This window comes from Morchella importuna (assembly GCF_003444635.1).
Source record: "Morchella importuna strain M04M26 chromosome Unknown Morimp01GS006, whole genome shotgun sequence".
In the NCBI taxonomy this organism is placed as follows: Eukaryota; Fungi; Ascomycota; class Pezizomycetes; order Pezizales; family Morchellaceae; genus Morchella; species Morchella importuna.
Genome location: NW_025763403.1, coordinates 541,488 through 562,073, shown reverse-complemented (window position 1 = coordinate 562,073; position 20,586 = coordinate 541,488). Strand labels below are relative to the sequence as shown.

Below are 20,586 nucleotides of genomic sequence, written 5' to 3'. Positions count from 1 at the left end.
GTTGTTCCTCCTATCGGCGGGCGGCGTACCCTACGTGCATCACGATTTCCAAACTGCATTAGGTTCCTCTAATTACAATTTGGCCTGGCGGATGAAAAGATATTATCTTGTTTTTTATTGCGCCCATGCATCACTATCTATCTGGGTTGGTAGAAAATCTGCCGGGTGACCAGGGTCGAGTGATAACTTATGATTAGACACTCATATAAATAAATATAATTGATTTCTTATATATAATTTTACCTCAAGGGGGCTATCGAAATCATACCCACATTCGTTCATATCCGTTACTACCCCAAGAATCGCCCTTGGATCCACGATAACCGTAAACAACCCTCCCGACTTCGGATACGCCCATCAAACTTAAGTAAAGGAACCTAGATATTGTAAGTTATGTTTATGATTATATATGTGCTTTAAACTAACTAGTGTCGACGCATTTCAGTGCCTAGTTAAAGCTAACATCGCAGTAACCCGCATAACGTCGAAGTTACCTTTTACAGTAAGCACAGGGGAAGATTAGCGGTTTTTGTAAGTATTACGATTTCCATCACGCGTTACTCGGCTCAAGTCCCGTTGTTGTCTTTGTATCCCTTAGCTTCCAACGCTTGACTGGATCCTTTCTACAAATCGATGTATACATATGCGCGGGTTGAAGCAGCTCTGACTGCAAAACCGGAGGCAGCCGCCAAGGACGGGCGGTGCAAAGATCCACTAGCGCTTAGATTATCAGCAAGGCTTTCGGCAAACTAGTGACCGGGCCTGGGTAGAAGTTAAAGACCAGCCGGCGCCGTCGATGTGGGGCGAAAATCGAAGTTTTGCAGCCGAGTGATATCGTATGATTGACATAGGTTCACAATCAACGGGTGGGTCTTCGACCTCCCGTTCTAGATTGTTGAGCGTGGTGCTCCTCGTAATGCATCGGAATTTAAACCTAACCATTCGGATCATTTAAATTCCATGCAGTGAGCTCTCATATTCTGGCAGTAAAACTATTTAAATCAGAACCGATAAATTTCCGAAATGTCTATGACCGAATTGTATATCTAGAGGAGTAATTAGATATGGGGATTCCAATGTATTGCTCTACGTACCTCCCGCCAAGGTGTCTTAATCCGACAGTCAGCCCACCTTCAAAGTTGCCTGTTAATACCAAGTCTTCGCCTAGGAACCCTAACCCTTGGTTTCAGATTAACCTCTACTACCTTGTACGTCGAAGACCCACGCTCTGACACAGCGTTAATCTGGTAGCCGCAGACTGAACAGATTGAGGGGTTAGGACTGACTTGATAGGAAGAGAGTAGAGCTTATAATGGGTGATAGTTTACATCGCGAGGAGATAAATCTAGCGAATAACGGCTTGTATTAATGAAATTGAGAAGACGAGAATTTTTACTGTTCTCAGACTACAAGTAATAAATAAATACGACCTAAGCCGCTAGTAATAGTTATGGTAGGCATAGAAATACCCTCTTCTATCGCGACAAGTACATTCTATAGCACCAGTTGACTTCAATAGATAACATGCTATTACGGCCATTGAATGTTAACCCTAACCCTTACTTTTCCTGCTGCTTTCCTTCCCATCTAGGCCGCGAGGTGTATCATGATACCTATGACTCTGAGCATCCCTTATTTTCCCAAGCGGGAGGCTAATGCCAATATCAGATATTGACTTTAAAGATAGGGCGACGCGGGGCCATTTGGAGTACGTAGGTACAATAACGAATTCTCCCCTATGTTGGTGTAATCCGATGTGGTATAACGGTTAGCATCGCTCGCTCTCAAGTCCTTCTAATAAGACAACGATCCGAGCAGATCGGGGTTCGATTCCCCGCATCGGAGTAAATTTTATCAATGGCCTACGCTAGAACTTGTCAGTAACCCTAACCCTTGATCTATGCCTAATATTGGTGACCTATCATAGGGTAGCTAAGTATTTTCATCCGAACTAATAAGATTGCCAATACTTACATACCTTACCGTCAAAACGCATACAATTTTGAGCCTTATTCAGTCGGCTTATCCAAATCGTAGGCTCATAATAGTCTTATGAATCCAATAAGGTTCAAATAAGTATTATTTAAGCATGTTTTAAGGATGAAATAAGGCTTAAAAAAGGATTTTTGTACTGATAAAGCTATTTTGAGCCTACGTTCTGGATAGGTCGACTGAATAAGGCTCAAAATTGTATGCGTTTCGACGGTAAGGTACATTCTCGCTATCTTTCCAGATTCCCCATCTCTAAAGAAAACGTAGGAAACTAGATACGGCGATCAGAGGTAACTCTCGGAAACCAAACATCCCAGTACTTACACCGACAGCTATAAACCCCCCTGCGACATCTATCACAATCAACGAGATATAACTCGCTAGCCTCAAGAATTCCTTGGAGACGAGAACATTAGTATCTTAGCCTATCCTAGATCAGGCTCGTCGGGTGAATATGCGCCAACTACCACCCCCCGTTCCATTCAAACCAATGTTGTAGAATGTACCTACACCCACCATATTCACATAAAAGCTCTACCGAATTACAGAACAAGTGATAGTCTGGCATGAAATACCTACTCTACTCGCGCTACCGGATTGAAGCCACCCAAAGAAATGTAGCCAGTGATCTGGCAGCCAATAAACTTTCAATCAACTACTTACCTTTTTGTCTGAGCGAATTCAATCCTACAGGCGGGGGAACAACTCCCCTCCGCGCCACGCTATTCCAGGTTCATCATGTCTTGGCACTACTCTGGTTCTTGGCCCGGAGCATAAATCATCACTCGATTTGTTCGGTCGGTGGCAAGACCTACTGTTCCGGCCAGCATCACCGAGCATCCACACCTTGATCTCTAGCACATGTTTCAGTGGGTTTATTTTTATCTCACGTGCCATAATTGGTTGAATAGAGGGGATTGGCCCCCACAGTACGGCTAGTGACCATTCAATCAAGTATTATAGACATTAAAAACGTAGGGAAAGTTCAATTGGCAGGAGACTGTGGTACATGATAGAAAACAAACGTAAAAGAAATTCGTATCTCGCTTAACATACATCTGAAATGAAAATGCTAAAGATGCGGTAGATATGCCGACACAGGTACCTTTTTATAAATCCCCGAATCAGCCTTGCGCAAACTAATAAAGGCCTCGACCAACAAAGCCCCAGCGGCCACAATATAAACCGTTCCCAGTATAATTCCCATCGCTACCTGACTCTTGCGTAATGCCTCCGGGTCATGATCATATTCCTGGATTATGATCACTATAACGTAAAAAAGCAAGAGTAGGGCTGGTACGATCCCAATCACCAAACACGATCCCCTCCATATCCATTTCTCAACGTCGGAAGGAAAATAATCGTTCCAGGACGTGGAATGAAGGCCTGCGTAGCAGAGATAGAAGAGACAGGTAGAGATGCTTCTCATGTTAACCTCTCGTCTTGCACGACTGGTCATTGCCACCTTCTCCACTTTCTTCTCCCCCTTCTTCTCCCCGTTCTTCTCATCCTTTTTCTCGCTCTTCTTCTCCTCTTCCGTCACCTTGGGAGCGCCCTTACTATCCGCGCCTTTCTCCTCATCTGCTTTTCTTCCCTCCTTTTTGCTTCGCTTCTTTTTTTTCTTGCTTTCAATGAGGTCTAGGAGTTTAACGAACTTAGATCCCACGGTGCCCTCAGGACCCAACCAGGGCATTACCTCGAGAACCGCTTTGCGAATCTCGCCGTATCGACTCCCCGCCCCGGTGGGCTTAAGGTTAGAATGTACCGAGCTCTTCTCGCCATTTGCGCAATGAAGACATCTTTCAACTACCGTCCGGCCCTGAGGGGGCGCATTCACGTTGAAATCCCTTATCTCTTTAATTTGCGCTGAGGCTCTCTCCCGTAAATAATTCTGAAAACCAATCTCTCCCTTGTTAGGGGGAAATATCCAGCCCCGTATGGTACGCCTTATAGAACTCTGATCGGGGTGTGTATCTAAAGTGGGCATCATCCACCATGGTGCAAAATCATTCTGGTCGTTCTCATCCTCGGGTTTGTAGGATGGGACATAGGTAACGTCAAGCACGATGGGTTCATTCACATCCAGGGATTTGTTCCACCAAAACACATATATTCCCGCGGCACTGATAATATGGATAGCCACATGAAGCTCAAGGAGCGCCATGGGTGCGCGGGCGATGCGGCGGCCAATCAGTTGTATTAGGAACCAGATGGCTTGGAAAGACACGATGAGCTTCGCGAGCATACTCGCATTTCCCTTATCCACAATTTCCTTGAAGCTGACTTTTCGTTTCACACCTTCGGGGTCCCGCACAAAGGCCCGCCAGAACTCTTCGCATGTGACCGTTTTACCATATTTGTTCACAAAACCGCCCATGACAACGAAATAAGCCACCCGCATCGTAAGAAAGTTCTCGAAGTCCTCTTCGAGGTTTTGTGTGGTGTCCTTTTCTTTCTTTCCTCCCTTTTTTGTTTTTGCTCGTGATAGTAAACCATGTGTAGATGTCCTTGGGAGCGCCGTCTCTACTGGTGTGATCTCCGGTGGTGTTTTTTCCTCCTCTGGTAGTGGTGGTTTTTCTGAATACTCTGAATCTGGTGAGCGCTGGGGCTTTTCCGGGTCTATCGAGTTGCGAGGTGACGATTGCTGTTCTGTCGTGTGCTTGGGTGCAGTTGAGTCGTTCGCCATCGACTCTTTCTCTTTCTTTTTGTTTTCTTCCATAATATAGTCAACCGCAACCAATGCCCGGTGAAGCTGTCGCGCGTGGTCCCACTGGATCCGTGCCGCGGTCAGGATATCCTCTGGCATCATGAGTGCCTTAATGGACATACGAAGCTTTTGTTTCAAACGTTTTTTATTACTACCGTTCACCAGGATATCCGGGTGGATAGCAGTCCAAACACATAGGCCAAGGGTAACGCAACATGTGCTGATAATACTGAGTGTTCCGCGACTTTTGGGCTCGTCGGTCCATGCAACAATTGTAGGGGCAATAATTTTGGGGGATATTGGGACAACAGTAAGTGGTGGGACAGGGGCGGCGAGAACGCATGCGGCCAACACGAATAGTAGAAGCTTGAACGTCATTGAGTTGGGACCAAGACTTCTGAGACCTCGTTTTAGGTGGGCCACAACGATTCTTGAAATAAGTAAAGGCGTGACTGGATTGAGGTTTGCTCTTTCTAAGTTGAATAAAATTTATCCGTTAGACTTAGTCAAGTATGGAAGAAATCAAAGGAGAGGTAAATGAAAGGAGCCAGGCTATGCTCTTACCCGAAATAAGAATATCTGAGCTCCGACTCTAAGAGTCTAGTTCATACAAAGGATATTGACACTGATGTATATATATGGCTTTCTTCGGGTTTAGGTGGCTTTCGTATTTCTAGTTCAGGGTAAATAAAATAATTCATTGAAGCCGGGGAGCCTAATCTTTACTTGTAATTCTAGGTACCCTGGCATGTCTGATCACTCACTTTAATAACATCCAATGATCTTTTGGTGGATTGCCGACTGGGCAATGCTTTCGGACCTCAGAAGGGTTTCAGTGAGCTATTATATCACACCATTGCCTGACCAGTATGCTCGCACAACTGGTGAAGTTAAATGCGGTAAAGCTCGATATTGGCTATCTCCGACCAGGGCTTGTCTGTCTCTCTTGAAGATCGGTCGATGGTTGATCAGGCTGAGAAGTCTCTATTAGTAGTAGTTTTGTCCTTGCATGCATGGGGAGTTGTTAATGTCCCGGCGGCCGAGAGGGTCAATGAGCTCCTATATCAACGGTGAGCCTCAAACACAAGCGCAGGACAAGCCCAATCTCCACCGCCCCAAGCGAGTGATATGGCTATATTCCAGCCCGGTCTGGTTTGTTATCGCACTTCTCCTCGCGGTTCGTTTGCTAGAAACCCAGAGTCAGATGATGGTGGCAGATTCCTATGTGCGCAGAGTTTGATGTGACAACAAGATCAGACTTGTCACCAGTCGTTGGGGTTTCCTGACAGCGCGTGTGGAGCGTGCGCAAATGGCCTACTCCGTGGTAGGTTCGGAATTGATTGCTTTTTCTCGGGGGTAATCAACAGGCCAACAGCGACCTTTGTTTAGTCCAATGAGTATGAGGAGCATGGAGCGGAGGTGATCTACTCTGGAGCGGGGTGAAAAATGAAGTTAGCTGGACTTGACGAATCGGTTAAATATACTGGAAGGTGTTTCGCCCATGCGCAGCACAGCGCATGAAGATCTAGTAAATCAACAGTTAAACCCCTCAGACTGCCTACACCATAAGATTTCGTGGAACAATGACAAAGCCTAGCGTTTACAGGTGGCTGAGTTCATTTGCTCATAGCGACAGGCAAGCTATCTTCGATAACTTCAGGTATTAGGAGTGTGTGTGAAGGTTATATTGATGCACTTCATATGATATGCATGTTGGACTTTCTTTCACATCTGTGTGCGGGTAGGGATTGACGGTGTCACACTACGAGGCCGCCCTCTATCATAAAGCTATCAGTAACACTAGTAACTCCATTATACCAGTAGTACGGCATATAGTTGGTAAACCGAACCCTACATGGATTCTAGGCCCCCTCTGATTGGAAAGGAATAATGTGGGAGAATAGACTGCAGTCAAGAGAGTGGCAGTTTCCCCGCTGGTGGTGAGATCTCCAATGAGATCATTTAGAGCACACACGGTCAGCCCATGAGATGTGGACATAGAGCTGGCCCGGAGGTTTGAGATACGTGGGCCTATGTATGTATTGGGAACTCTCGTACTCGAGAAAAGGATTCCCTGGAAATTTCAATGTCAAAGATCACAGGATCGATCACGGTCAGCGTGGCATTTACTGGTAAGGCAAGGTGCTTATGCAGACCATAGTATCGCAATCCGTAGGTACACCGATGATAGTTAATTTCTTTAAAACCATTGCCAAGGATTGTCGAGGCGGCGGTGCCTGAGAAAATAAGGATCTACACGCAGAGACTATACACGCGAATATAAAGTATATAAAACTAGAGATGCAATCAATCATGTAAACTATTAGGTAGGATATTGTGCGATTGTTACGAATTCCAGGTTTTGCCATACCAACTTTATCTGCAGCGCACACCACAGGGCCTTTTCCCAACCCACCTCCTCCATAATATGTTCGGACCCGAACCCCTTGTTGTCTTGATTGCCGAAAGCTGATGTATTATCAGCACATGTATCATATGAGTACCCACGAATTAGATGAGAGTCACCACGCATCCGCCACGAACTGTACTCTAGGTGGTGTGCATAAGCGCTCCAGCCAACCCTTGACCCTTGACCCGAAGCAGGCCAGATTAGAATTAATGCAGATAAACACCAATAACTTACATAGCGTCCGAGCAGACCTGGCCACATAACCATTAAGTACCCCAATTCACTAACGATATTGAGAGCTTGTAGACTCAATGTGAAAAATTCTAAGCTCGCTATGTTGGACGAGAGTAACTTTTTGCTACTCCGGGGCTCTTTATTTTTTTTTGATTGATGCGGAACCGATCGGACTATGTGCCACCTCTGGAGCTCTCGTTAGGTCGCTTATGGATAGGATTTCAGTCAAACATTCGCGAAGAAGGACTGCTAAAGGGTCTAAAAATGCAGTTACCCTGTGCCTGTATGCGCAGCAACCAGGTCTCACTACCGCATAAATCTTTAGAGTAGAGAAAAATCTCTTCTAAAAGCTACAGGGCAGTTCAAGGCGTAAGCCATCCGAATTCACGCTATTTGCTGTGGATTGAGCCGTGGATCAAGTGAAGCTCCTCCCCAAGATGCAGATTGCCGCTAGGATTAGGTTTGCGTTGCCATATGGTGAAATAGGGTATGTATGCACCTATCACATCGCACTGGAGTGCTAGTGTATATACTCGTTTACCACGAAAAGAACCAGAAAATGCAGTTGCTCAGGGCAAGGATCCTTTGTATGGAGTGGTGGTGGTCTCTCATACAAACTATCCCTGTTTCCGTCACTTGCATTTTCCAGTTCTTTCGTAGTAAACGAGTACAGCGCCGGACAGTCAAAATCAACCCCCATGTTCTTTTCAAGCCAGAAACTAGTCCTAATCGGTTAATAATAATCATCTAATCATCCCAATAGGGTAAGAATTATCCCAATTAATGTGGCCGCCTTGGCATAAAGTTATTATTTCACACCTATGTTTTTTTCGGGCAGATTGCACCAAATGTTTGAGAGGTCATAGTGCAGCCAGTTCTTAATTATTTTAAATCCAATTTTATGGGGATGTTTACAACCATGATTAGACCCATTTTACAAAAGAACATTATTTTTGGACAAGTGTTGCGTTGTTGAAAGTCGATGGGGCGAAGGGGAGTCGGTGGTTGCTCTGGCCGGCTGGTTTTGGCTGTCCGACACCGTACATTAAAGTAAGCTTCTTCAGGCAGGGTTCCCCCGCCCTGGATCGACGCACGCTGGCCAGGTAGTGGTCATGTAGGCGAGTTCCTCGTTCCCGGAGTAGGTGCATATGTACGGAGTTTTAAATTTGAATCCGGGCTGCAGTGTCGTCAGTCTCCATCGATTAGCTAAGGTGCAATCTCGCTCGAATAGAATATCCACGAGATCTTAAGAGAGTTGATTCTGCTAACCAGATTCTAGAGCGAACAGTGTGGGCTCGATAGAGTTAAAGATGAACGCATGATGATGAGTGATGGAGGATGAAACTATTCGCTTCGCGTCCAACATATCCTTAATTGGGGTGACGTTGTTGGGCACATTTGTTGCTAAGCGATTTGTCATACATTAGTCAGCGCAGAAAAGGACAATCCCTTTGTAAAGGTGTCCGAAGTGAAAAGGGCCGTATAACTACTGTAGCTTGCTATCTTTCTGTTCATCACCCATAATATATCATCCTGCTTGTTCTCGGTTTTCTAAATAGAAGTTTTATTCATTCTACGTATTTTCGTCTCGAATCGTCGTTGAGAAGAAAAGAAACAGAGAGTGAACACAACAGCCGGCCAACAACGTTTCTGACTCGCATTGGTCACCAACGTGACGCTTGGCATTTGCTACGAGACGAGTTAACTCGAGTTCTCGGGCCAAGCCCTCGAGCAGCCACGAGTATCTACTCTATCCTCGCTAGTCAAGTTGGCCCGAGCTGTTTTCACCGCCCGATGTGAAAAGCTCACACCAGATTTCCTAGTTATCCTTCCGCAATTCGATTTATAAAACGTTCTGTTCAACACTAAGGTCCCTAACAATATATCCTTGCACAAAGAGATCTATGTGGAGTGACTTTTAGAACTCCTGTAGTAACACTGAAAAACCCGAGCGGTGGCCCAAGAGATTCCCGATAATAGAGAGTTTCTAGCTGTTTTAGGCAAGGATCTGCAGGATTTAGTCAATAAGAGGTGTAGGGGTTTCTATCCAAGTACTCGACTTTCTATTCAGCTCATATAGCTATATAGCTAAAACTCTCTAATGAGTGTCCTGGTACTACATAATACCGCATCACATCGGCAGTGACATTAACCAAGCTGTGCTGAAACTGCGCTCGGGGAAAGTTGCCCCGAAGGAGCTGGGAAAATTCCAGCCTTGTTGAGTCCGTATCCCACCATTCCCCCAGACTTACAGTATTGGAAAATTATATTTGCCAAATTCTATAAACTACATGTGATCTGATTGTTTTCTCTTGCTGGCTGTCTCGGAACAGCATACCTTCTTTACGAACCTAGACAGCATATACAAATGTACCTAGCGAGAGGGGTCTTGTACTCGTTTGTGGACGCGGCCAATATTGCATACCATACAAAAATGCGCCAAGCTGATGATTTTTGGTGTATGCAATAGTGGCCCAGTTCAAAAACGTCAGGAAGATATGAGTAAATCGATATCTCTGCCTTGTACGCATTTCGGGATAGGTATATACCACATTTGTTCATCAATACCTTGCACATTTGGATATATTAACAATGTCGTAGTGAGCCCGACCTGGTTGGTTAATATTCCTTTGAGCAGGTTTAGCTCCCTACCCCACACGCCCCATAAAGTGCGAACGCCCTCTTATATTCACGCACAAATCCCAGCGCGGTTACCACCAGCCAGAAAGCTTCACATTTCCCCGTTTCTATTTAGAACACGGCAACGTACGTTTAGGGTTCTATCAATAGTCGACATGACTCCCATCATTCTCGTGTCATAATACCACCTGCAACGTCATCATCACCTTCTAAGGCCAGCTGCCTATCGGTAATAAATACAGACCTGATAAATTCATGGAAGGATATATGTCGAAATGCACTTTCATAGTGGCCATATATTTGAAGTTCTGATATACCTGTCTTCAGTAGCAGATATTCACTGGGTACTTCATACCATCTATCTAGGCCGTCCTGCATCTCCCATCACAAGCCTTGGCTATAGTGCACTCGACGAACAGGACGTCCCCGGTATGTAAATCGGTAGACCAATAAACCATAGCAACTTCACCTACATACATTTGACACCCTTATTCCCGGACAAGCAGAAATGTCATCCCCATGTTCAAGAGCTGCGATGCCAGGTGAGTGCGGGGGAACTGCGCCGGGGGCTGCAGTGGTGCTCAGATATGTTGGGCCCTGTAGCGGCGGACATTAGAGTCTTCGGCGGTCAGCTATACTGATACCTGAACTGTAGCCCCCGCCCTGCTGGAGAGATGGATGGATCTGTTGTTGGATCCTGTCTGGTTGTGAGTATGTTCGATATTCTTCATCCGGCCATCGGACATTTCCTTCGTAGGCGGTGAAGGGGTGTCTGGACGGAAGAGTAAGAAGCTAGCCGGTGGTAGCGGAAACAACTAGTTTCGCGGCGGAAGGGGAGAGAACGCTATAACGACCGCCTGGGAGAGTCTTTAGAGTAAGTTAAGCAGCTACGGTAGTGAGGATGGTAGTCCTTTTTCTTTTTTTCTTTTTTTTCCCTCTCTCTCTCTCTCACTCTCTCTCACTCTCACTCTCTCTTATTTTTTTTATTTTTTTATCTTTTTTATTCCGGCCGGGTAGAGGGTTGGGTTGGTGGAGTAGGGACATATTGGTACGTGGGCAGAGAGTAGATCCAAAGCTTTTTTTCCCATCTCCAGTCGCAAATCCCTACACGCCCGCCACCAAGAACATGCACCACACAATACCCGCCATGAAACGGATCTTAGCGAAATGGAGATCTACTACAGTGTACGCCACTCTCCGTTCTTCTTACTATCTCTACTGACATCTTGCCTAGTAACATTATTCCTCGAGACACCCCCCCCATCTCTTACTACCTGATACCCGCCGTGTCTGGGACAAAATTACAAGGATGATGGTTCTCTGTCGGTAGAAGAAAACATCTCCCACGATACAGGTACTGTTACACAGTGGTATGCGGATCGCGCGTCAGAATCAGAGTTGGAATCGGGATCAGACTGGGTGGCCGACAAGTCTATTCGACCAATAACCGATACTCTTATCTCTACCGTGCTGAGTCGGCTCATCCTGCCTGGAATTAATGATCTCCCTGCATATCCCGGCAAATAATTACTAATCTCCCCCCCAAACCAACGTGGCGAGTAGCTACAACCTGGTGCACCCCGGTTTTAATTCCCAAGGCTTCTATCAGAAGCCTTGGTGTTACTGAATGATTACATATAGGTAGAGCAAGCTGGGAAGGAAAACTATAATTGGTGGAATAATAAGAGGCAAGAATACACATCAGAAATCTGAGTGTAATATTGCTCATTACTACAGGTAGGTGGACACACGGATGGAACCATCTAAACCCAAGACCAAAGCTTAAACTAGAACTCCCGAAATGAGTTGAGCTGCTGCATATACCATCATTTACCGGGGAATGATCGATTAGTAATTCATTATTCTTTGCAGACACATACCCTGGAATTCATATCTTACACTCTCCTGCTACAGTTAAGTGTTTCATGAGGTTGCATTCCCACAGATTTTTATAATGATTTTTGGCCACCCGTCTTCTTGGAGAAGGTAAGCAAATACAAATCGTTGGAGGTAGGGGACATCGGCAGAAACAGGACACGGTCATGTGCCAGTTGGTCTGCATTAGGAAGGGAACCAGGCCGGACATGGGACACTGGAGTACATATCAAGAGAGAAACAAAGGTGATTGTAAATGTATATAGTAATGGGCTTTGATTGTCTCTCTCCTCTCCTCTTCCATCCATAGGCAATATATATATATATAACTCCACCGGTTGTGAATCTCGTATTTATGAATATGTATGTAGTTTCCGCTCCAACTTGCTGTATGACCATAGGGACGGGGGTTCAGAAGGGGATCTCTAGAAAGAACGGCGTCCCAAAAAGCCTCATATCCCTTAAGTCGTCAGGCCGAATTGGAAAGGCAGCTGTTAACCACATTCAGTAAAGATGATAGATCGAACGTTGGTCTCAGTCATACCGTCACGCCAGCTGCTTATCAAATACATGGCAGATCGTACTAGATGTCCCCCAATGCTTACTGAATGTGGTTAACAGCTGTCTTTTCAATTCGGTCTGACGGCTTAAGGGATAATCACTAAGTGCACACCAACAACTCTCAACCTCAAATGAATGCTCGTGGCACCTCCCTCCTTGGTCTTCGCAGGCAAACGACGATATCAGGGTTAGGGTCGACGTAGAGTTAGGGTCGATGCGCCCTCGATCTCGCGGTTCCGTTAAAACGATCCGAGATCTGTTGATGTTTGGACGTAAGATGGGCAGCCTTGCCACTCGATCGTGGTGTCGATTCGAGCAGCTCGTATCACAAACTCAGCTGACCTTTGATGTAATTGGTGCCGAGCTTTGACGGCCGGCCGCGCTACAGTAGGGTAGAGTCTATCGCTGTCTACATAAGTGAACTTGGGTGCTGGGTGAAAATCTGTGTGTGGACGCCTAACTTGACTCTCCGGCCACGGGAAGACTTTTGAGGCGGCCTTTGCGCCTCATGAGCTGGTTTTCCTCACCGGGTTCCAACCAATCAACACCCGCCCCAGTGACAGGTACGTGGTGAAGGTGAAGACCGCCATACTTTCCCCAATATTAACTGCCTCGGGTTACTCGCGTATTTGCCAGGGCTAGAGATGAAAATCAGCAAGATCTACCCTGTAGGGTAAAGCCTAGGCCAAACGTAGTATAGCATGCAGCCTTGGGAATCTGTAGATAACTCCAGTCGTATTCTGTATATATGCATGCCAAGCTCTCGGCGGAGATGCTTCAAGGGAAAGTATGCCTGTCATAGTGGTCGGAGCGGCGGAGAACATAAATGTCTTTTCCTTACGTGCAACCGGCGGCGGTAAGAGGAGGGCTAACTGTAGGATAGAGATCGTAAGTGCGGTTGTGACCATTTAGTATAGTCCGGATTCTTTCTGGTGTAGTGTTCTAAGTTTTTAGCAATGACAATGTTAGTGTTTTTGAGCAGGCCTGTAAGGTATAACATGGGACTCGCAGTAGGCTAGTCCTGAGAGACTGTAATGTAGCTAGTAATGGTGGCCACAACTAAGTAACCACACGCTGTCAGCATAACCCAGTGAGTATGAAGTATAGAGGTCTGCGGATCAGACCTCAGAACATCATCAATACAAATGACTGAAATAACTCCTGCAAGGCCTCCCAAAGGTCTCCCTGGCTGTGTTGAGTAGGAGAAGTAATATTAAATAAATGAACCGCAAATCCTTCCCAGCCAGCATACGTATCCGGAGGTTTGCAACTTATGGAATGTAGACCGAAGTGATGTCATATGCAAGTGGACCAGTCGATTGATCCATCGAGGAGTTGAGAAAATACCTTAATGCCTGGTTGCCATTGCACTACACATTCAATAGCCCATGCACCAGATAGTCAATCACGCAATCAATTCTCCACCTAACAAAAGCATCACTCCCTGTACTATACCTAGCTACAATGAATGTGAGCCAAGAAGGACACCGCCGCCCACCGATCACCCCACCACAAAACCTCCACGCAAACGAATCTTCTCGATTTCGATGACCGATAAGAACCACTTGTATATGTAACCAGGCACAACTCCCTCCCTCCCCCCCTCTCCTCGGAAGACCAAAATCATTTTAAAAAGCCGAGTGACCAGCGATGCCCCGAGTGACGACTTATGAAAGTTGTTAGTCATCCATCAATCGAGTGACCATCCATGAGGTGGCGGCGAGTGATAATACATGAAACGGGGATTGGTGAGGGTGCGAGTGAGATTCCCTGACGCGATCGATGGATTAATTGATACCGTGCCTCATTGGTTATCTATTAACGCATGTGAACCCTTCAATTCCGGTATTGGGGTAACTGAGCTTCACGTCCTTGATACGCTCTCCAAAACAAAACTTGGCGCATAAAAGCTAAGCAAAAACCAAGATCGACCGATCACTCCGGAATGATTGTGTTGAGTTCGACCTGGTTTCTAATCTTAATCTCTCGATCTCTGTCTTCTGCGTTGCGTTCAACGATACGCAAAGCTTTTGATTTGTCTAAATGGCCCGCTTTGCACATATTTTCTTCGCGCAACATCTCTAACACCAATATCTATCATGTCAGCCAAACGTGAGAGGAGGCGGAAGAGAGCGGGTAGTTCAGGGGCTATTGCCATAACTGTAAGGTTGCATGCAATTAATGAATTAAACAAAAAAAAAAAACTCATATCTATCATTAATCACTCATCCCCCTATGTCATAAGGCCCACCGGAGAGCACGCCCTTGAGGTGCGTCGAGAGCAAAACATACCAAATACTACACAGCTGAGTTTGCCCACAGAGCCATACAGCGCGACAAGGATGATGCAGCCGCGCGCGTGCGCCGGCGGCGGTAGTGGTGCGTAGATCAACAGTTCCCGGCCAGTGTTCTCCCGGTCTCGTGTCGGAGAGGGGAAGTGGCAGCTCCACGGCCTATACCGACTCTGCGAGAGGAGGAACCGGGGGAGTCTCTTGATAATGCGGGGTCACCTATAAAATACCGTGAGATTGCGAGGCGGAGGGGGTAGAAGTAGAGATAGGTGGAGGGTATAAGGCCGCGGTCGCTCTGATGGACCTAGTGGCAAGCAGTAAGCGGAGGGGGCGCTGGGAACCGCGGCACTGGGGTTGGTGTGGTTTTGGTAGGCTTGAAGTTTTTTTTGTTTAATTCATTAATAGGCTTGAAGTTGGTGGTTGTAATGTATGGATGGTAGGAAGGAGGTGGGGTAAGCTTGAGGTCCAGGTGCGAGGCGGAGTACAGATGAATGCAACATATGTCTATGCGTTTGAACTGGCCGGTAAGTAGGTACTTACATGCATGTAGTGTTTGCACCTTTGATGGATTTGCTGCTGGTTTGTCGGACTCGTTTGCTGGTGGGCGTGTTCTTGGCGTATATCCCAAGGTGGGCGTCTATACGCTACTTGGTATTCGCGGGGTGCTTGTATTGTGGTGTCAGTGTCTCTGTTTGCGTGCATATGTCGGGTGTTGAGAGTAGGTCATCAGAATCGTATTTGTCTTATCGGATTCTGATGTAGTACTGCGGCGAAGACGCTAATTTCAACGGGTTTCGGTGCGGGCCGAGCCGCACACCCACGAACCCCGAAACAAAGGTCCGATTCGATAAGCGAGCCAGCCTAATTTAACCCTGACCCCACACCTTTCTTCCTTGGCACTGCGTCACATTGATCGTGTTAAAAGTTAAAATAACGAGGTTTTGAAATCAGCGCACGTAGGATGTATTTACTTGGAAGTTGTAAATGTGTTGTGGCCAGTCATTCCGGTGGATGTTGTCAACAATTGCATTGTTGAACGTTTCATTGTGTTCTTTGGACGTTGTTCCAAACAACCTATACTTTTATATTAGAAACAGTTTGTCCTCTAACTTGTCAGTATAAGGAAAGAGCTACTTGATCGCACACCTTCTCCTTTCTTTCTACTCATCAACACATTCCTCACCTTCTCGGTTCTTTCCTCTCCTTCACGAGATATCTCCGAAAACAGTAACCACAGCAGCAGCAGGAGTTCAGGCTCGAGACATCGATCTAGAACGATGCAGCTCAATTGGGCAATAGATCAACAAGAATCACAAAATTCATTGGCGCTTGTGATAGAGCCGCCTGTTTTCATAGGAAGTCCCAAGATTTGAATGTTATGCCCGATTGAGGTGAATACGTGTATTCTCCCATACACGTAGTCACGCCCAAGCTACTTCACGGTAGTTGGATTTGCCCGCGGCCACCTGCAGCACCTTGGTCTTGATCCGTGTCAATTGTGACTCACCTCAAAAATCGCGGCAAAAGGTACCAAACTTGAGCGTGCAGAACCTTATCATCCCTCCTTCAGCCCTTGGCGCCCAGCCTTCACGTATATATTAACAGGCTTTCACCCCCGTCCTCGCTTAAATCGTACACATCTTCTACTCTACAAACTCTCGTCATGGCCGAAATGATCCGGACCCACAAAACCCCCAATCCTACAGATTATCTTTCATACTTCGACCGAGTGCAGCATGCGGATTGGGACATCTTGAAGTATCTGCGATTCTGCCAGGCCTGCATCGGGCCCGCTCAACTGAACTCCGAGGTGGTCCTCAGTGCCTGGCAACGCCAGCTACGGCAAAGAGCAAATCAACCTGACGAGAGTGCTGCGTCCCGTGCTGCAACGCTCCTTCAAGGCTACTCCTCATCCAAGGTGCGTATCAATGTTTGTTCACTCCACTGAGGCCCCAGGGTGCTTATGGCGGCTGTTCTTTATCTTCCTCTTCTCCCTTGTGTTTACTCCGACTCGTTAGCCAACAATTGGGTGTCTGTTTGATTAACTGATGGTATTATCGAGCTGAAGGACCGCCGCTCTGACCGTGCCAGAGCTAAAGGCTTCCTACGCAGGGGAAACAAACCCATACGTGCACGTAGCACAGTCAGCCTTCACGTCGCCGGCGACAATTATGGAACGATCGTCGCTACTGACGCTAACGTGAGCGTTGGAGGACTGCCGGGCGGGGGACCGAACAAACAACCGATCAATGGACCTAGGAAATTATTGAACAATGTAACCTTTGACGACTATAGCGAGTTTGAGTCATCAGACGAAGAACAGAACGAAGCATCGGACGAGGAAACCTTAGATGATTACGATGACATGGAAGAATTAGGCTCAGATTCAGAATACATGACTGATTCGTCCGAGCCAGACAATAGCAAAGAGGGGGAGCTCAAGAAGATCGTCAGCAAATACGGTGGCTGTGTCTACGAACCCAATCTAGCCCGATATTCAATTATTGACATCCGCGACAAGGATTTGCTGGAGCTTTTGACAAGCAAAGGCTTCACTCCCGATGTACTAAGAGAGTACTACCCCTTGCCAAAGTTCCCGAAACACCTCACGGCTCACCTCGCCCAATATGAAAAGGTGGTAGACTCCCACTTCGACCCTTTGTATAGTGTCTTATCTTTCATACTTATCTTTCATAGGTCTCGACGGTTGCTGAGTGCAGGAAGCTTTCGTACCCTCTGGAGGTAGAGTGGGAATCAGCAGATAAGGACCTGCTATCTTGCAAGTACTGGATTGATATAGCTACAGAGACACTGTGCGTATATCTTTCTTCGATCCCTGATAACAGCGCACCCTTTCTGACACCTCATGACTACAAAGCATGTCGTTAATCACTGAATCCCATGGCCTGCTTCGGCAACAAGATCTCGGCCAAGGGGTGTGGGATGGTATCTGTTGGATTGTTCTGGATTTGGCTTTCACCAGCCTTCCATCTCTCATGCTTCAGCGGTTTGTAGCCTCCCCTACCTCACTTCCTCACTACCACATAGCTCCATTTCCCTACTCCTCTACGCTTTTATTAATCCGCTTATAGACGAAACCTCGAACATTACTCGATTAGTGTAGACCCCATACCACTCTGCCTGACACCACGCTTTGATGGTATCATCCGGACGCGCGTTTCCTCCATCCACCCCGACCCCCGGCTGGAATATGCCGTTTTACAGACGTCCAAGAACCCCGGGTTCAACTCATCAGACTCAGTCAGATGGAATACAGACATCGGCAAGCTCCACGCCGCCTGCCGCTCCATGCTCCGCAACCTTAAATCCGAAGTGTCGTACGACGAAGCCACAATCAAGAAGTTGGCCGTGGTGGGGATTCTACAATCGGGGCCTAACTTTATGTTTCTTGTCATGTCGTGTATTGGGCGTAAATTATACTACTTGAGGCGTGGGGAGACCTTGAGATTGCCTACAGAGGTGGAGCAGTTTCAGGACATGGCTCCCATTCTGACGAATATTTGGAAGGTGAGAGAGATTGTGTCCGCCTCACATCAGGCTGTGATGGATTATCTGAGCCGCCGACAGGCTGTGTTGCCGGCAGCTGGTGTGGACAGTGAAACATTCTAGGGGTTTAAAACTATATATACTTATTCAATACAATGCTCGCTTTTGTGGGCTTTATGGATTCCTTACATGCTTTCAACACGCCCTGTAGATCTTGGATAGCAGGGTGATAGCTATCGCGGGAATTATTGCACTTACCCGCTGTTTCAACTCCCATGTCCTCCAGTTTACTTAATTCCGCCCGCAGGTCGGACTATCGCCCCACAAACAGCGGCAACCTATCATATCGTGGAGCAGCTCCACCAAAATCCCATAAAGGTGACCATTTCTTGGATACTGCGTTTGAATAATCTCTTCAAGCAGTTACCCGATTACAGGGGCGTAGTAGGAGGGGGTAGTATTTGTACAGGCGAGGTGGACTTGGATTCCGCGGTGGAGCTGCAGTATGTGGGGGGTGTAGAGCGTGCAGGCACGGGAGTTGCCAGATTCTTATTCTCTTACCATATATTACCGCATGCGCAGCGGGAATTCTGAGGAGCTGGGGTAGACGCGGGGTTGGACGTTATTGATACCTGTGAGACCGAAAAACGCCGGAGGTAGCGGGGAATCTGAGAGTTTTAGACCTTGAATTTCACTGTGCAGCTGTCAGCCGTTGGGTGGCGGAAAAATCATAGCGGGGTTATGGGGGTATACGCATATGGGTAATTTATCCTCCCTATGGTATTGCGGGCTGGTGCATGGTCGGACATGGTCTACTGCCACTGGCAAATCAAAATTAATTATTATTATATTATTATTATAGTAATAAAAATTTAATTTCAAGTTGCGGGCTGGCAACCGCCCAGTCCGACTATATATACTAACGTTTTTAAACTAGGCCATTATTGCATACAATCAAATCATGAGCTTGGCGTATTTTTGTATGTCATGCAATAACAGTCGCGTCCACAAACATCAGAGAAATATGAGTAGTCGACTGCAGTCCATGGACTGATAAAAGAGCTTGGCAGTCCGTCCAATTAAGGGTCAGTCGACTGACGGACTGACGGACTGCATAAGATACAAAAAGAGTTATTTCGCCCATCGTACATTCAGACTTCAGCCAGAAATCTTTTTGAAGATCACTGGACGCGCTGATCCAAGCTAGTCCATCCAGCTCTATGGACGGTTAGTGGTGTTTGGCATTGTCATGGAGAATCACTCGCGCCAAGGCTTGGCGTGATATCGAGTGATAGGATATGATTACGCACCAAGTTGATTGATTGATAATCATGAATTTGGTATACACTCGCTCTTGGAAACCTCTGCCTGGGTATCAAGGTATAGATCGGAGTGGGGGAAGGTGAGGGGGCGCTGTGTGGCACGTATATGACGTCCGAACAAGGCTTTGATGCCCTGAGGTATACGTACATCAATTTGAGTAGGATGATCCATGCCATTTGCAGGTGTAAGAAATGACAATCTAACTTTAGATACGATCTGGGTTGGAGCCGTTTGGTACTATTGAACCCGAGACCACAGTTACCTCAAGGCCCCTTCACACTCCCAAGACCTATCTCATCCTTCACCGACGAGATAGAAGACGAGACAGCTCTCAATCCGGGAAAGAGATAAGAGGTCAGTGGTAGTCCATGCCCGCAACTGCAGAACCCAAACCCACTGCACACAAAACGACGACGGAATCTCAAGACCTGGTATGGTGGTAAAGGAACCGGGGGTGTGGGTCTGGATGGTTAGTCGACTACCTATGTACACTGTAGCTCGCCGGTGTTTCTTTTAGCGATTTATGATGGGCGGACCGCGAAACTCGCTGGCGGACGAACAAGGTGGTCAGAAATAGTTATCAGGACGCGTACGCCCTAAGCTTCCTGTTTATGCCAGAGTGTGCATCCATTCCTCTCTAGCCTAGGCCTTTCTTCTCCTCATAGTTTTCTCGCAGTACTGATGATTCCTCTTCGCCTTCTCCAGCGCCCCCTCCCCCTCCCCCTCCCCCTCCCCCACCCCCAAGCTCGGACTGGACATATCTAGGAATAGCGGCTGGCCCCCGTCGTAAAAAACCTATTGAATGAACAGCCCTAGAACAAATCCTTTTTCAAACCGAGAGATCTTACCAAATACCACTCTTCTCTTCTTACCCCCACTAAATCGCCCCAACCACCCACATAGTCGTAAGGGTGTATGTATTTAATGAATTAGGCAGGAATGGGATAAAACTAAAACAAACTAAAAATCATATCACCAGGGTTAGGTTGTGGATACTGGAGCACTAAAGCGCATTCCCGCGGCGACCTGAGGTTAATTAAGTTGCG

The 20,586-nt window shown here is 46.7% G+C and overlaps 2 protein-coding genes across 2 annotated transcripts; one reads left to right on the top strand and one right to left on the bottom strand.

The window, feature by feature from the left end:
* Positions 1 to 3,064: 3,064 nt before the first annotated feature.
* LAJ45_03005 (uncharacterized protein) lies at positions 3,065 to 5,449 on the bottom strand (the record flags this gene model as incomplete). The annotated part of the gene is made up of 3 exons (XM_046112595.1): positions 3,065 to 5,172; positions 5,264 to 5,291; positions 5,426 to 5,449. The coding sequence occupies 3 exons, from the start codon at positions 5,447 to 5,449 to the stop codon at positions 3,065 to 3,067; spliced, it is 2,160 nt and encodes a 719-aa protein (XP_045974084.1).
* Positions 5,450 to 16,373: 10,924 nt separating this feature from the next.
* LAJ45_03004 (uncharacterized protein) lies at positions 16,374 to 18,340 on the top strand (the record flags this gene model as incomplete). Its single annotated transcript, XM_046112594.1, has 7 exons — positions 16,374 to 16,628; positions 16,779 to 17,159; positions 17,232 to 17,345; positions 17,408 to 17,523; positions 17,589 to 17,717; positions 17,803 to 18,238; positions 18,299 to 18,340. The coding sequence occupies 7 exons, from the start codon at positions 16,374 to 16,376 to the stop codon at positions 18,338 to 18,340; spliced, it is 1,473 nt and encodes a 490-aa protein (XP_045974083.1).
* Between the last annotated feature and the right edge of the window lie 2,246 nt (positions 18,341 to 20,586).